The sequence below is a fragment of the Marmota flaviventris genome, chromosome 17 (assembly GCF_047511675.1).
Source record: "Marmota flaviventris isolate mMarFla1 chromosome 17, mMarFla1.hap1, whole genome shotgun sequence".
In the NCBI taxonomy this organism is placed as follows: Eukaryota; Metazoa; Chordata; class Mammalia; order Rodentia; family Sciuridae; genus Marmota; species Marmota flaviventris.
In genome coordinates this window covers 24,380,731-24,398,749 of record NC_092514.1, presented here as the reverse complement: position 1 = coordinate 24,398,749, position 18,019 = coordinate 24,380,731, and the positions used below count along the sequence as shown (strand labels likewise).

The following is an 18,019-nucleotide window of genomic DNA, read 5'->3' as shown; positions in this document are numbered from 1 at the left end:
TCTGTGCACAGAATGTCTCTGCAGCACCCACAGCAGTTCCTAGCCCCCTGCCTTTCCATAAAGCAGGCACTCAATTTTCCTAGCTATAATTGTTCTTTTGCTATATAAGGAAATGAAAACTATCCAAGGAACAAGGAAAACAGTTTCCTCATTAAATTATCATTTTCATTCATATTAAGATAAGCTTTGATACATATGGAAAAAAGGTAAAAGTCAGCAATACCTCTGTCTGAATTCCTGGAAAACTATCCGGTTGGGGAACCCCTGGCGACAGATCCTGATCCCTTCCAGGACACCATTACAGCGAAGCTGATCTAGCACTAGGTGCGGATCCAGTTTTCCAGCCTAATCAAGCAAACAATAGTTTTCTAGTTTAATCTTCATCACCTGACTTCATCAACTTGAAACGCTAGCGTATGTTTTGTCTCGTACGTACCCGCTTCTCATGATTCGGAATGATGCAGCGAACAAAATTAGGATTGGTGTTTCGGAGAGTTGCCATCAGCTTGGTGAGGGATTCTTTGTAGAGCTGCCCGACGGTACGAAACATGCCCTTCTTGGTTTTATATGCAGAGCCAAAAGCTGTCTCAGTCATACCAGTGACTTGATCCAGACCCACAATACGGTCCACTGGTGAGAAGAGAAAACAAATGGAATCTGAGCCAAATCTGACTCTTTGAAAGGGGAAGAAAAGACACAGTGATAGTGTAGCAGCACAAGCTTTGTGAACAAATGATAAGAGGTGCCATATAGGTAAGGCGGTCAGCATAATTAAGACACTGCGCAAGCCGTGGAACTAACAGCCACACACTTATATGGTGGGATATCGCAGTGCGTCACAAGTCCAACTCCCACACACCGCAGGTGCCTCCCGCTGCGCTAGCCTCGGGAACTGGCTGGCTTTGCTAACAGTCTGCCTGCTACATTTGCAAGTATTTGGTCAATGAAAGGTCATTGGCTGGCATTATTGATACACAAACTGATATTGTAAAAAAGTCTCAAAATAAGAAATGGCTCATCAAATACACATGAAAAACTTGTGACTATATAAATCCACTGAATGACTCTGCTCAGGGACCAGAGACCAGGGTTATCTCTTATTAGATTTTCAGTAATTAGAGCCATTTGAGTTTCAGGAACAGATGCAGGAAGATGAGATGACAGCAGTTTGGATTTTGAGCAATGTGTAAACTTCAGCTATCGCCTTCAAGTATGAGTAATACTTACAGGGGCACAAACAAAATGAGAAGGAAAACTTTTCTGAAAAGAACCAGTGCCTAAGCGTCCTATCTGGATAATAGCTAGCCTTCTCAGACATTCCTCTCCTACTCAAGCAGTTGATATCTGTATGTTATCCACAGATCTAACACTTCTAATGGTGAGGTTATAAAGAGCGCACCCGCCGCTGGTACATTTGGTGCATAATGTGCATGTGCCCTCATTAAAAAAACAAAACAAGAACAAAACCAAAAAACCCTGTTAAAATGAATGAAACACAATGCTGAAATATTTTTAAAGCAATCAAAATACCAACTGACCTGCCCTTATTAATGCTTCTCTCAATTCTAACAGCTGCCTCATTTCTTTCTGTTTCTTGTAACAGAGGCACGTGGGGACCGGACTTTATGTGTAAGATCTCATATGATTCTAGATTTTCAGTGAGTTTTTATAGAAGAGGAAGTAAAGTACCTGCTCAGGTTAACAGGTCTGGAATGGAAATTGGAGAGGGTGGGTTGGAAAAAGCTGTGTAGTTTCAGGCCCGGGCACACAAGCTATACTATGGCTGCTCCCAGTGAAGCCACCAGACTGAAGGGCAGGGGGCAAACCTTGGGCCTGTGCACTGGAGTTCATCCACCATCTACCTCAGAGGCCCCTTTCTTTCCCTCTTCATCTTCACTTGCCCTGTCAGAAACAGCACCAAGCCCCACCTCTGGGTGCCATGAACAATGTACTTCCCTTGCCCTTGCTTGGGCCCAATTCCCTTTCTAACTGCTCAGAGCCCCAGCTTCTCTCGAGGAGTTCACAGTCTTGCCACTCCACATCTTCCCCCATGCACTTCCGCCATGTTGGCCAACTGGGCTCTAGCCCAGCTGCCTCCCCTCCTGCCCAGTGCTGCCCAGGGTGATGACACACCTATTGCCCTCTGGCGCTTATTTTATTTGACCCTGGTACCCTGAACTGTTAGCGTCACAGCAGCATTGTAAGACTCTTCCCAGCTCTTGGACTTATGACCCGCAACTTCTTCAGCACTCTGTCTTCTGCCAGTTCCTTCAGTCTCAAGGTCCTTGAGGACTTTTCTCCCACTTTTCCTTACAACTGTGGGACTCTCTAGAGATCCAAACTCAAGCCACTTGAAATCCTTCTAGAATATGGTAAGATACAAGCATGGATATTGACCCTCTGCTTTTCTCAAGCCATATTCTCAGCCCAAGAGATCGCTTGACTCTAACCAGACAGACCTGACTATCCAGCACCGTGCCAGGCACCTGCATTCTCCTCTCACAGGTGCCTCTGCCTTCTTCAGATCCCTGTGAAATGCTGCTTGTGTCTGCTTTTCCTCAACACTGCATCCCTGCTCCCAGAATGGCATCTGGCACTAACATGCGTGGTACAAGTTAGTGCAAATGTGAAGTAGACATCAAATATATTTCAGCCACAAATAGAAATGCACCAAAGAAAAGAACAGGATGCTGTGAGAGAACTGAGTGGTCCAGATCTCTCTGAGGAGATACCATTTAATACCCAAATATTAAGAAGAAGCCAGTGAGAAAGACCATCCCAGTGGGTAGAAGTAGCACAGGGGAAAGTCCAGGGCCAGAAAGAAGTGAAGGGAGGCCATTGCCAGGGCATCATGAGCAATGATAGCATGACAGTCCTCTGGCTGCTATGGCAGAGTGGCCTGCGAGAGAACTAGTGAGATTAAAGAGGAGGTGGATAGAGAAGAAAGATTCAAGACATATTTTAGCAGGAGGATGCACTTGCTTTTCTGATTTTCTGGCTCTGCAAGGGAAGATAGAAATTTCAAGAACAGATTCTAGGATTCTGGCTTGAGGCAAATAAGTGGCTGGTGGTTGAGACAAGGAGAGAGGTGGGTCTGGGGCTGGGAAATGCACTCTCCATCACAGTGGAGGTGAGCAGCTGAGGTTGTGGCTCAGTGGCAGAGCGCTTGCCTAGCATGTGTGAGGCAGTGGGTTCGATTCTCAGCACTGCATATAAATAAATAAACAAAATAAAGGTTCATCGACGCCAAAAAAAAAAAGTGGAGGTGAGATACCAGAGACAAGCTGAATGCTGTAGCCTGCTTCTATGAAGAGAGGTCTGAGCCAGAAAGGTAAATTAGGGAGTGTTGGCTTATAGACACTATTTAAAGTTACAGGACTGGATAAGCTACCTGAAGGGAGAACAGAAAAAGAAATGAGGTCTGGAAGCAAGCATCAGGACTTGGTAGGGGAGACAGTGCCAGAGAAAGAGGAAGAGGGGTGCCCTGGCTGTGCCCTTCCTTCCGACCTGGATTCTGCATGTCTTCTTATTACTTCCTTCCTCTGGCCCCCCATTTCATCCTCTGTCCCTGGATGCCACACTATTCCTTCCATTTATACTGTTGTCCCAGTGTAATGATTAATAGCCATTTCTAAAAGACGAACCTGAAATTAAATTCCTGAAATTTCTCCCACAGCCTTTTGGATATGGTTCAAATAATTTAGCTCAGTGACACAGCACAGCGATGAACTTGACCCAGAGTCAGAAACACCTGCCAGCCCATGAGCTGTGTGGTCTGGAGGCAAATCCCCCAATGTCTCCAAGCCTCAGTTCCTCCCTGTGAAATGGAGCCAGAGACTTCTACATAGAGAGGGGGGAGAATCCGCACAGCATGCAAGAGCTCAGTGGCAGCGCCTCTAGCTGCTTTCCCACACAACCCCCAACTCCAGCAAATTGGTTATACTTCCCCTAAGATGCAGTGACTTTCCATTCTGTCCTTTTGTCTTTGCCAATACCCTCCAGTATCTTGGTAGGCTCTTCAATAATTTTAAGTTGCCATTCCTGTACCTAACCTCAGGATTAAACCCAAGGCCATGCCCATCCTAGGTAATCGATCTATCAGAGCTACATCCCCAGCCTTTTAAATTTTACTTTGAGACAGGGTTTTGGTAAGTTATTCAGGGTGGTGTTGAACTTGTAATCCTCCTGCCTCAGCCTCCTGAGTAGCTAGGATTACAGGCCTGAAGTACCACAGTGGCAATCATCTAAGAAGTCTTCTTAGTCTCTGGTTCCCACCCCACCTACAAGCCTAAATAGGCCACTCCCTCCTGAGCTTCAAATTGTCTAAGGACAGATACCTGGGACAAACCTCCACACTATTCCTTGCATCTTCTCAGCCAGACCAAGCTCCCCAGGGGATGTTTCCCCAGCATCTCACACTCAGGGCCAGGGAGCTGTTCCCATGGTCCCTCTGACCCTGACAATCAGTTAAGATGACCACTACTACCTCCCCAACCACCCTGCACTGGGTAAAGCATGGTGCTTGGCACTCAGTGGCTATTTAATAAGTAATTGCTGAAGGAACACCAAGTTTACCAAAAGAATGAATGACTACCACCACCAAAGAGAAAAGAGCACTGGATTCATTTTGCAGGATGTTGACCTATAAGGGTATTTCTTACACACCACATGCTGCCAATGTCCAACACTGCCATTACATTAGACAAATGTGAGCAAAATAATCCTGATTTTCAAGTTTAATTTTAATAAAAGTAATTAAAAACTAAATATTCAGATTCTTAAAAAAAGAATGATTTGAACTTTGTTATTATTTTTAATTTGAAATTTTAAACTCAGTGAAAATCTACTAATAAGCAAAACCATCTTGTGGGTAATAGAGAAATGCTTTGGGAAATTTATTAAATGATTTGGGCCAAAATGATATAAAAGTATGACTGTATTTCAAAATCAAGACCCAGAATAGCTGCTATTTTAAGAGTATTTTCTTGGGGAAAATGGTTAGAGTAGGAAGCAAGGAATCTGCAGCAATTCTGCTCCTTCGGGATCTAACACAGCCCAAGCCCCACGGTGTTTCACAGTCACTGGCTCAGTGTGAGACAGGCTTGGTCATCATCCCACCACAAACTCTTCTCCTTCGGGTATCAGGAAAGCTTGGTGAGGGCTGCTGGTGGGCATTTAAATTATTTGCTTTCCCAGATGCCTGCAAAGAATTAAAAGTATTTTGCACTGACATTTTATTATTCTATAAAAATTTCAATAGTCAGACTTTAGATGCTTAAACATCCATTTAACAGAGAAAATGGAATGTGTCATTTATGTCATTACAAAGCTACCATAAATGGTTTTTATATGAGGGATATTATTGTCTGCTGCAGGAATTCTTAATGGCTGTTCTTCTAGGGGACAATCTAGGAGATAGGAGAAAGATGAGATTTTTATGTTCTTCAAACCCAGCCCAAATACTAGTGCCACTAAACTTAATTTGAAATATTTAAGCCAGGTAGCCAGAATTCTAATTAGTATAGCTGGAAACCAGGAGTGGGCCATTTACTTTATTGTTAATTTCAACAGCCTCCACAGGCAGCACAGTCCCAGGCTCTTAGTATTCATTTCAACAAGTTAAGACTGTGCCACTCTAACAGACAAAAATGTTACTAACAGTTAAAACCATGTTCGGAAAGAAATATTAAATTGCTCGGAATTCCTAGAAACAATCTTAATGTCAAATGGTGTCTCCATAATGTTTCCATAATAACAACAACTTTAAAACCATTATACAAAGGCTGTTACAACCAATCTCTTACAATCATTGCTTTAGAGTATTTGGAAATTATTCCAGGAAGTCCAGAGGTTGATTTGAGGAGAAAGCAATCTTTCTTAACCCAAGCACCAGCAATAAGCTGAACTTCCCTTCCCCATGGAGGTTTTCCCATCTCTTTCAGAAGCCCAAGGTGTCTGGCAAACAGGAAGCCCTTCTTCCTCCCAGGGTGCTACTGCACCATTGTCCTTGCTTCCCTAGCCAATCCCTGTCCCAAACATCTTAATATTGGCAGCCCAGCATGACTACCTATCAGCTGGGCCATGGGACACAGTGCCTAAAAGTAGACTTGCCTTAAACAAAAACCAAGGAAATAAACATTGAGCGTCTGTTTTTCATAATTACAACAGCAACAGCCACAAGGGTGCCAGCAGCAGCTGCAGGCGAGGCCATGGCAATGGCGATGGCGACTCCCCAACACCACGTATCTACACATCCCCATCAGGTGCAGGCTCACAAGGACCCCGAAAGCCCAGTGTCATCATCCCCACTTAACCTCAGGAACTCCAAATGCTACTTCTTCTTGAGTGCCCATCTACTGGTAAGACTCAAGATAAAAAATATGAAAAAATAGACTACACTGCAACAACAGCAAAACTTCATCTGTTGATGATGACACTTTAAGCATAAAATTGTATTAGGCCCAAACCACAGATCCTAAGAAAGTACTTTATTTCTACAGCCCATAATTCGATGGCTGCCATTTTATCAGTCACGTTGCTTTATTTTAAGTGGAACAGCCTTTAATGTCTTACTGGATTAAAAAAGACTGCTTCAAAGCTTTTGAAGTCAGAACATCCTCACTGCTAGGTTTTAAGCCTGGCTACCACATAAGTCTTTCCTCTCAATTATGGTGAGCAGATAGGTAAGAGTCCAGTGGAGATCACAGGATGAAGGAAGCCCTGGAAGAGCTGTGACACTGGACAAGCCTTCCAGGGTTGGGAACCAGCCCCTTCCTTAACAGTCTCAAGTTAACTGCTGCTCCCTCATTTCAAGGGCTGATTCTATGAAAGACTGAGAAAGGGGTTGGGGGACCTATAATAAAAACCTGCTTCCTGGCTCTTCTTACATTTTCTTTCATGGTACTGTTTCAGCTCTGTCAGCTGCGATCTAGCAAATGTGAGGGTTCAAAGAGCCTGAATGGTGTCACTCTGTGAAGGAAACTGCAGGTTCAAGCCAGCATTAGGGCAGATAGGGTCATAATTGTCCCTCCAGGCTGGTTTGGGTCAGGTCTAAAAGCCATTAAACAGCTCTCTAACCCTTTAAGTCCAAAAGCCTGACTAACTTTGAAGTTGGAATCCCTCTTTGTTACTTAAGTCTGCTTGCATTCTCCATGACTGGTCCATCTCAGAAGTCCAGACTTTCAAAACAGATGTAAAAGAAAACAGTGCTTGATATTACAGCAGAAACCTGTGGGACCTCCACATTCTGCTGCTAGGGATGGATCCCCTTCGCCCCTGCTCCTTTCTCTCCTGTACCTGTCCTTTGATGCTTTTGAAAGCTCAGTTTCTCATTTTTATCCTCAAAAGCCTACATGCTCTTCAATTTCCCAACATTACAAATGTGCCCAGCAGCACAGGGTCCATAACAGCGTTGTGTGACTTCCTTAAATAGATGCTCACTAAAGGTCAGCTTATCATAGGCAATCACAACCTCGGTCCCCAGGAACCTCCTCACCCACTATTTTCTGAGAAAACACTGAAAATACCAATATCCTACATTTTCGGTTTTAAACCTCTTACATTTCCCTGGGGTCTCTTGAACCCATAAACACATAATGAAGAGAGAAAGAATTGCTATAGAACTACTGTACACAACTTCACAGACCATATTTGGCCATGGTAGATGGACAGGCCTCTAAGGAGAAGAAGAGATTAAGACCCTTCATAATTGGTTCATCCAGGTAACTCAACCAAAGGCCACGTCACAGAGAGACAGAGCCAGGGACATCTTTAGCACCAAGGTAAGAATGTGTGTGACTCTGTGTGTGTGTGTGTCGGGGAGGGGAGGGTGCTTACTTCCTGTTTTCTCATTACAATGAAATCATCCAAGAGTGGCTCTGTACTGAATCCTGCTGGTACAGAAAAATGCCTGGTCTATGCACCCAAAGATCATGGTTGCACAGGAGCCTCTGTACTGTAGGGGAAGGAAAGGCTGGGGTGGGGGTTTTAGGGGAAACTGCTGTGTGTGAAAAGTGGGAATGGGGTTGTTACCCCTCCCACCCAGCTATTTTCTCACTTACAGACTCATTCATGGTGTGCCTCCTTTTGTGCCAGTTACTGGGAAATGACAGAGAGCAACAGGCCCTGCTCTCAAAGACCTCACAATCTGGAATTCTCTTACAAGATTAGAAATCCAAAAGTGGGACAGAAAATTAATCTCAAGAGGGCACTCTACTTTGGGAGAATGTCCAAGAGCTTAGGCACTGACCTTTTGACAAAGCACAAGTCCTAGGCAGACCAGAAGCTGAGAGCTAGTGCTCAGTGCTCTCTCTCTCTTTCTACTTCTTCTTCACTGTCGGTGCTCCCTAAGGCCCAAGGTAACTGAGTTTGCAGGTTTCTTTCTTTGGGGTTCTGTGCAATTTTCATTTCAGCTCAAATTTTCTTTGGCATGATCTATCCTCCCCTCCCACACCAAGCTTGCACTCTATATGTCTCTCACAGTATCTGAGCTAGAATTTATGGCAGGAGTCTTGAGTTGGACTAAATTAGGCACAGTCATTTAACATTTTTAAAAATAACCCTGGAGAAGGATTTAGATAACAATATTATCATGTTCTAAAATTCATAAGGGAAATTTTTATAAGATGAATTTGGCTTTTTCTTTGAATTCTGCTACTTGCCAATTTTACTTAAAATTGGAAAGCTGGGTGACTTTCATTTTATATTGGGCTTTTGGGGGGCCCTCTAGCCATCACTGGTATGTATTTTAAAACAGGACTGAGAACTCAAATTACAAAGCTGAAACATTTGGACCTCAATTTCAAGTTCAAAGTATAAATTCTAACAACATTCTACTCCATCTTAGTCTTGAGCTACACATATCAAACCTTGTAGACAGGTTCAATGCCCCCAGTTACAAAGATGAGTCCAACTAGCTAGATATGCATACCAATTCCAAATCAAAGGTTTAACAAGATCAATATACCTGAGATAAATATGTAATTATTTGTTCACAAAATGGTAGAGACTTAAACCAAAACCAAAAAACTCCTCCTCGGAATTCCTTAAGAGTTAAAATTTAAAGGTGACTCAAAGACAAAGGAGATGTCATTTAGCAGATCAATGCCTTACAATTCCCTTGGAGGACTGTGTATCAAAATGGTGCTATTGGAAAAAGGTAGTGACGTATCTTTTAATATGCAATGCTACAAGTGCTATGCATAAAATAAGAAGCAATGTAGAGGCAGTAGCAATTGAATTGTTTATGCACTCAAACAGTTGCCTTGAAGTGTAATAAAACTGAGCATGAAATGAAAGGTTCATGCAGCCTATGAGCAAAACAAAAACAGAAACCCCAACCCCAACCCCAACCCCCCAGTGTACCCTGCCCTCCCCAGCCACCCTGCCAGCCCTCCCCAAGTTTGTTCTGTGGGCTTAAAACCCTTCTGTTTTGGAGGCTACAGGCTGTATACATTCACCTGGTGGCTCATGAAGACCAGAAACACTGTCATAGAAAGAAGCTCTCTGAATATTCTGAATCTCTAAAGCAGAGAAACAGTAAAAACAGGAGGACAGAAGAGCAAATACACAAACACTTCAGTTAGTGTGAAAGACATTTGACATCACAAGTAAACTGAAACTGGGCTACAGAAGCAGCCAGTCCAGGGCAAATCCCATGCAAACATTACTGGTTAGAGAATTTGCACATTTGGACAAAGTTCTTTATAAAATAAATTTAAACTGAATCAAAGAGCATATTCTCAACTCTAGGTGTGAGCATCATATCATATTGATGTTCAATGATTACCCCAGGTAAGTGCTGGAGGACAGTTAAGAATAATAAGGTACTAGTTGAGCTATCTATCATAAAAAGATCTTGCAATTAATAAATCAGGACAAGACTGCAGTTAAGTTAGAGCACTGTGGTCAAAGTAAATATTAATGGGTTTCATATTGCTGTGAAATTTTAGTTCCAATACAGATTTTGGAAACATAATGTACTTCAAATACAAATTCCTAAAAGATCAGTAGCTACCATTAAAGATAATAAAATTCAAGTTCTGTTGCAGCAAAATGTTAAAATAATTTCAAATCCTAAGAAATCAATCATGAAAATACCCAAAGTGGAAAATTGACATGAAAATGCAAGCGTTAGTTTTCTTTCAGAAGTGGCAAGAAATCCTTTGTACTAGTAGAGAGATCCCAAACGTCTTTTAGCAAAAAGTGGGGCACTAAGAATCTCTAGGGCAGGGCTGCCACCAATACATCTTATTCCTCCTGGTTTGGCCTTGAGAAAACTCTGTAAACCCTAACACAAACTGGATTTAAACACAAGAGGTCTTATACTCAAGGCACTGTGTCCACAGGCAAGCTGTATACATATATCATATTTCCATCCATTCACGGTCAACTTGTCATTTTTCTGCATTTGCAATTCAGTGGCTATGAAAAGAGGCAACTAATTAGATGTTAATCAAGTGTTTTTCCAGGGTTCTTTTTCTTTTCTTTCTTTTTTTTTTTTTTCCGTGGTACTGATGATTTAACTGGGGTGCTTTACCACTGAGCTACATCCCCAGTCCCTTTTATTTTGTATTTTGAGACAGGGTCTCACCAAGTTGCTTAGGGCCTCACCAAGTTGCTGAGGTTGGCCACAAACTTGTAATCCTCCGGTCTCAGCCTCCAGAGCCACTGGGATTATAGGCAACTAAGGCTATTTTCTTTTCCTAGAGAAAAACCTCCCATTATCCTCAAAGATCTATTTCTACATTCTGTGTGAGCAATCAGGAATCTCTCTATCTTGAACCCAAATCCTTTTCTGAGCCTGCCACTGATCTTGCATATGAAACATATAGTCTTCAAACTTGGACAATGTGGTACTGCCTCTCCACCTGCCCTCACCCTAGAGGACAGCACCCTATTCTCTAGTGATTGACCTCTCAGATCTTCTCTGCCACTCAGATTCAACAGGCTGTCTACCCAGGCTGTTAGGAGACAGGATTTTCTGCTAAAAGGGGCATTATCAGGAGTGCAAACACACAGGACTGTTCCAGAGCAAAAGCTAGCAGAGACAGATCAAACCTGGGACAGGTGGGACAAACCTGGGACACCTCTTGGCCTGTTCTAACAAGAGTGGCCAAACACACTCTCAACCTACATAACTGTAGGAAAGCAAGGGCTATAAACAGGGCTACAAAAAGTGTGCCGCCTGTGAAGTTAGAGCTGTAGACAAGTACAGATGAACAGGGCTGAAGGGGCTCAGCAACATGGCCAGAGTTTCACCTAAGCATTTTGTAATTTAATAACTTTCCTGTACCTATTAAATAGAAATCACAGGTAAGGAATCTCCAGACCTGGTCTTCACTATAAGACCTGTCATCTGTGATCAGAAATTGGAACTCATCGTTTCAGCCTCCCACCTCTCACCTAAACCCTGACCCGCTGCTGCCCAAGACCTCTCCAGTATCTGGGGATGATCTAAGACTAACGGAGAAGAATGGAAGGAGGACACCTAGGAAGGTGGGAGCCAGCTAAAGATGAGTGCAGTTCTATTACAGCATCTGGGTCTACCTGGACTCCTCACTGCAGTACAAGCTCTCGGAGGGCAGGGGACACACCTTTTGTTGCTTCCAGATCTATCCCACAGACATATGAGAAGCCCCTGACAAGGTCTGCAGTTACAGGACTGGGGCTCCACATGTGTATTTCATTCAAAATGGTTTTTGCTTAAGAAACACAATGTCAGAACATGTGTGTAAACCTAGGCCCCAATTTCCTTTATTAAACTATCAGTGTTTCCCAAATATCTTATTTTGCTTTGAAAGAAAGAGAAAACCAGGTTTGGAGGCTTCCGTGGGGAAATCCCCCTTCCCCAGGCCTGCCTTCCAGGCCCACTGTTGTCCTCAGTCACCTCCCTCACACTCCTGACCTCCAGAATCTCTCACTAACCTACCAGCAAGCCAGTGCCCACTTGACTTGTTATAATTCAGACTGTGAACAAACCTACTCATGCTCTATTCATTAAAGTCAAAACTCCCCTCCAACTGGGCCATCAGGCGGCCTCAGGATTGAACCTGGCCCCAACCATCTCCCCAGCCTTCCTTCCTGACCACTCTCCCTTTCTGCCCCAGCTCTACAATGAAGCCAAAAAGGATGTTCCTCCTGAGTGGTGGATCCCTCTATGTCCCTTCTCCACCCCACCCAACTTCACTCACAAAAACCCCTCTCCTAGATCCTTAGCCCTGGATGAGTTAGTTCATGTAATAAGACTTTTTATCTGCAAATGCTGAAGGCGTGCTCATGATATAAATGCTTAAAAATTAGTGCTAAAACCACCGTGTGGCACTCAGTAAGCGCTCAGAACATGTTAGCTTTCATCATTTAATCAATAAGTTGTTATCCTTGAAGGACAAAGAAAGCTGCATCCTCTTTCATGATGTTTTACTGTAGCACCCCAGAAAAAGAAGAGTTGCTTCCTCTGATGCAAATTCCTAAAAACTCTGTACCATTCACACAGCATTGATCTCAGATATCTCTGGCACTCAACAGTTTGTGTGTGTATCCCCTTCCTTTTGCTGTGTTCTGAGACCTGGAAAGAGCACCAGGAGGGGACTGAGTGAGCACGGTGCACTTTGTGACTGACAGTGTCCACCACTCACAACTGAATGGACTCCCAAGGGAACAAAATTGCACCCCTCTCTCCTTTGTGAAGCATTTCCCATCTGCATGGCAACTTGCCAGTGCTCATCTTTCTGTAATGACCTGAGCTCAGTCTTTTTTCTCCACTCTAGTCCCAGTTTCTCAGATCCCACACCAACACTCTCTGGCAACACAGTCAAGAGCAGGGCCACTCTGAAGGCTCTGCAAATTCTTTCTGTTTTTTGAGACAGTATCTTGCTATGTTGCCCATACTGGCCTTAAACTCTGACTTAAGCAATCCTCCTGCTTCAGCCTCCCAAGTGCTAGGACTAGAGATGCATGTCCTGTCTTGCTTGGGTCCTGCAAATTCTGCCCAAGGGCCTGGCAATTCTTCTCTGTCTTCAGGTAGTATCCCTTGACTGACTAGATCATTACAAATGACACTGTGCGTCTAGTAGCCAGTTGAAGACTTTCATTTAAAGGTATAAAGATGAAAAACTTCCATTTTACTTATCAGAAAGTTAACCTTTCCCCCAGAATCTCCTTTTAATATAGTCTCGGGCATAGTCTCTTCCCAGGACATGTTCATACATGTGTGCACTGCACCCCACCCTGCAGGCTCCCTTACCTGCACCTGACCTAATTTGCATGGTCATTCTTCTCCCTTTCTCTGCATTCATTCTTCTCTCTTTCTTTTGCCCCAACTACCCTGACCCCTCTTTTTTATACTTTTTGTGTTTCTTTCCCTTGATCTCTCAGAAGACAGCTAGACTCTTAGGTCTTGAGATGCTATAGAGAAAACAGAAGTGAGACAGTTCCAAACATGCTTGGCCTCAAAGTCAAGGCCTGGTGGAGGCAGTTCCAGGGCCAAGGTCCTACACGGCCCGAGGCCAAGCAAAGAGGTAGGACAGAACCAGAGTGAGGTGCAGCAGCAAGAGCTAAGCTCTAAGAGATGATGTGTTCCTTCTTTGTGTACAGACACACAGGCTTTTTGTTTTTCTGGTACTAGTAAAATCTGATCTATGATAAATGTCAGCAAAAATCTTCACCTGAAGTTCATGTACATAAAAAAAACTATGAGGACTAATGGAAATAAAAGAAAATGATTTATATGCAGGGTATTGGGAGACTTCATTCACCAGCCTCTGTGTGTGGCGGGAGTGGCAATGATGGAGGATGCAGCTTGGCAGACCTGTACACACTGGGAAATGGCACATGCAGGGCTTCTCGGTTTTGTGTCCCTGTGCCCTCAGTTTATAGCTGAATTGTCACTGGAGAGCTGAGGCATTGTAGTTCTTTGTTCCTGCACTCCCCACAGCATCTGACCAAGAGGGCAGATGTCTTATTCATTTCTTAACCCAAGTATCTTAAAATGGATAACTTCCGATATAACGGCAGCCCTGCTCTAGCGAAAGATGTTAAAGTAAGAAAAAAAATGTTTATACACATATATATGAAAAAGAATCATCAACAAATCTTAACTATAAAAGATTCCAGCCAAGCTTAATTACAAACATAAGTACATCCTTACCGTCCTTCCAAAGCTCTGCCACGAATCTATCTGATGACTGGTGTAGAAGGGTGGCCACGTTGTCATTCAGAGGGTCCATGTTCTTCATCAGCCACTCGTCGGCCTTATAGTCCACCTACCCGTACCAAAGCCAAATGTGGTGAAATGGAAAACACAAAACCAAACACAAGAACAAAAACCTTCTTAAGCTTTCATCAAAAGTCTTCACAGAACAATCGAAAAAACTGGATTGTCTCAAAGGCAAGCCAACTATAATATATACCATATACAGTGTTTGTGAACGTCTGTCGACACCTTTGTTACACCTTCATAAAACGCAGCAACAGAAAACAGTGATTTTAATTGTGTTATCCAGCATAAGGACTCTCTTACCTTCCCGGCATAATGTATAATGCAAAAGTCAGCTTTGTCTTTCAGTTGCCGAGGTTTCTGGAACTTGGAGTGGGAACCCTGCTCTTGAACCAATTTTTCAACAAAGGTTTTGTCTGTGGCTTTAGGGAACCAGCACTCTTCATCCAGAAGGGCCAGGACACCTGGAGGGTTAGCCTGATGATGAGAGGCAGCAAGAAAGGACAAGGTTTGCATGTCAGATGCCATCGGGTTGACAGCTTATCTTTCAAAGCCATTAGTTTTACGCAGATCTGTGAAAAACTACTGCTAGGATAGAAAGTAATCTCCAAACCATAACCAGTTTATAATTCAAACACGGAGATCTCAAACTGCTGTACCAACAAGAAAATGGGTAACTTCTCTAGCCAACTTTCAAATACGTAAATTTTAAGTAAACTAATTCTAAATAAATGGCCCACAAAAGCAGTAAATAAAGAAGCCAGAAAGGATCTGGGAGGTGGCTGTAGAGATGAAATTAATTGTTTATATTCAATGACTGGTGGATATATTATTATAAAATCTCAACCAACTGTTTGTTTCAGGCATTATACATCTTAAGCAATGTAAGTTTTTGTTTAAGTGATGATTAAATACAGCATATTGTTTCATACTTGGTAAACTGTTTAAAAGTATTATTAAGTAGAGTGCATGGAGAGTGATAAAATGAACATATAAAGCAATTGATGAATTAGCAGACTTTGAGAGCCTACTTTATGTCACTAACTTATGAGCTCACTGGAAAGAGGACTCAGTGAATCCACAAAGTTACAAAGCAGATTACTGGCAGCCAGGGGTTGGGAGGAGAATGGAGACTGATGGCTAATGGCTACGGGGCTTTTGGGGGAGAGGTGATGAAAATATTGTAGAATTAGCACTTAGAAGGTTACAATCTTATGCTATGTAAGTTGTGTCTCAATTAAAAAATAAGATGATCTATGCCATCCACAACAGAACTTGGGCCAGTTCTAGGACATATCCATAAAATCAGCTTTTTAGAAGAAAACTCAAATATCAGTTTTCTTTAACACACAGGCCATTATCTTTTTATTTTTTTTTTTTAGATTTTTTTTTAAAAATATTTATTTTTTTTAGTTTTTGGCGGACACAACATCTTTGTTTGTATGTGGTGCTGAGGATCGAACCCGGGCCGCACGCATGCCAGGAGAGCGCACTACCGCTTGAGCCACATCCCCAGCCTGGCCATTATCTTTACTGGGGAACAGCTAACTATCTATACAAGTACTATTTTTAAAACAAAGTAAAGGTTAGAGTTAAATGTAATAATGCGGGTGGAGAAAGGTGAAGGTGGATTTCAAAGCCAGAAGGTAGAAGCTGGGAGAATCCTTCTGCAGTGAGACCTTAGCCCACAGCTCCTTCACCTGAAAGAACTTTTGGGGTTTCAGATCAGCTAAAAGAAGATGATAACCAGAAGCAACAAGAATTAGGTAATCCAGAGGAGCCAGGGCTCAGAGTGGCAGGTGGGTCAATATCCCCGCATCACCTGACAGATGTGAGTAAGAAAGTGCCACACTAATATTAAGGTAACCGAAACGTCTGTCCTTCTACAGTGATTTTTACATTTCTAGTCCCATTTAGTGAAAACATTCCTGAATTCTGACATGAAATCCAAATACGATTTAATTTTTTTCTAAATGACTCAGTGACAGCATGATTACAAAGAACCGTTAATGAGTCTCATTTTTTTTTTCTTCAATGTCAAAATCTCTTATCACTTCTTTTAATTGGGTATTTCTAAAGAACTATAAGTTCAGGAGTCTATGTTTTTGTATAATGGTCAAGAGGTTTGTAAAAAGCTTTTGAACCCCAAGGCTCACAGGCTTCCACCCATCTCCAAGCCAGGTGTGACTGGAACACTTTTATTTATTTATTTTTAATTCATTAATTTATTTTTGGGTATTGGGGATTGAACCCAGGGGCAATTTACCACGGAGCTAAGTCCCCAGCCCTTTTTATTTCTTTTCTCAGTAAGTTGCTGAGGCTGGTCTTGACTTGTGATCCTCCTGTCTCAGCTTCCTGAGCTGCTAGGATTATAGGCATGTGCCATGGTGCCTGGCTCCAGAACACTTTTAAAGGTATTCTTCTTCAAGAAAATATTGCAACCACTCTCCCTTTCTCTCTCTTTTTTGGTGGGGGTGGGGTGGGGTGCGGTGGTACTGGGAATTTAACCCAGGTTCTCCTCCATTCTAAAGCATAAGTGCAGGGACACCATCAAGGCAGTCTTAAAATGTAGGCCTTTGAGTGCCACAAGGACACACAGATATAAACACCTCAAATAACATCAATAATAATGTCAATAGTGCTAACACAAAATATTTCATTCCCTTATTGATACAAATTTCCAAACAAATTTCTTGGTGATTTTAGGCAACAGAGCAGCAATGAAATGTGCTTGTGTGCTGGTGTGGATGTGAAAGCTAACTGGAAATTACTGCAAGTATGCTGTGAGTGTTACCTCCAAAAGATGCAACAAGCTACCCAGCCATCCTTACCACTACAGGTAATTTGAGATTTCTGCTCCAAAAATGTAGCTCAAGTGCCTTAAAAAGTAAAATGATTCCTTATGTAGGTAATGTGCCAAATGAAAATTATCTGTTGCATTCCTTAAACCCACATATCTAATGTACTAGGACTACATCTTCAATGGAGTGAATGTCTTCTAGGTTCCTCCTCTTCCTAACTTGTCACTGCAGGGACTGTGCCATCCAAGATCTCCAGACAGTGGGCCTCAACCATCTTCAAACCCAGACTCTGGGCAGCAACAGAGACTGCATAACAAGAAAAAGAACTGCTTTTCTCAGTAAGTTGCTGAAGCTGGTCCCCTGTTAGGGGAGACCTTGGGATTGTTGTTGCAATAGGCCTACTTTAGTAGTGCTAGAACTTTATGTAAATTATAGGTATTAATGCAAGAGGCTCTAGGTTAGAACCCTAATACTGGGGTTGGGAGGGATATCTCAGCCTTAATTACACATTGTTTTTTTTTCTCTATGTTTTGACAGACACTAGAATAAAATAAGCAAAACCAATATTATGGTGAGTAAAATATAACACCAGAAAGCCAGGTATGGTGGTGCACTCTTATAATCCCAGCTACTCAGGAGGCCGAGGTAGGAGGATGACAAGTTGGAGTCCAGCCTGGGCAACTTAGTGAAACTCTGTTTAAAAAAATAAATTTAAAAAACCAAAACAAAACAACTATCTGCCAGGAAATACATAGCCAGATCATTACTATTTGTTCACAATCACATGGAGTAGTTCAAAAAGCAAATGAACTATGTATAGTTCTATGTGCTTTTACATGACGCTAAAATTCTGATGCGCTAAGATTGCTACTAAAAATACATCTGCCAAAAGGCCCCCTCTCCCCCCGCAAAACCACCCAAGACTTCAAATTTTAACAATCTGCCCAAAGAAAAACATCTCTGTACTTACAAGGACAAACTTTTTTTGTGTAGAAAATGGATT

General features: G+C 42.5%; 1 protein-coding gene across 2 annotated transcripts in view; it reads right to left on the bottom strand.

Annotated features, from left to right (window-relative positions):
* Myh10 (myosin heavy chain 10) overlaps positions 1-18,019 on the bottom strand; it is a 133,907-nt gene that overhangs the window by 37,857 nt on the left and 78,031 nt on the right. For both annotated transcript variants that reach the window (XM_071602901.1, XM_027946819.3), the window contains exons 14-17: positions 14,519-14,692; positions 14,147-14,261; positions 437-630; positions 224-345 (exon numbers count right to left, since the gene is read on the bottom strand). In XM_071602901.1, the coding sequence (XP_071459002.1) occupies positions 224-345; positions 437-630; positions 14,147-14,261; positions 14,519-14,692 (605 nt within the window). The remainder of the gene's footprint in view (positions 1-223; positions 346-436; positions 631-14,146; positions 14,262-14,518; positions 14,693-18,019) is intronic.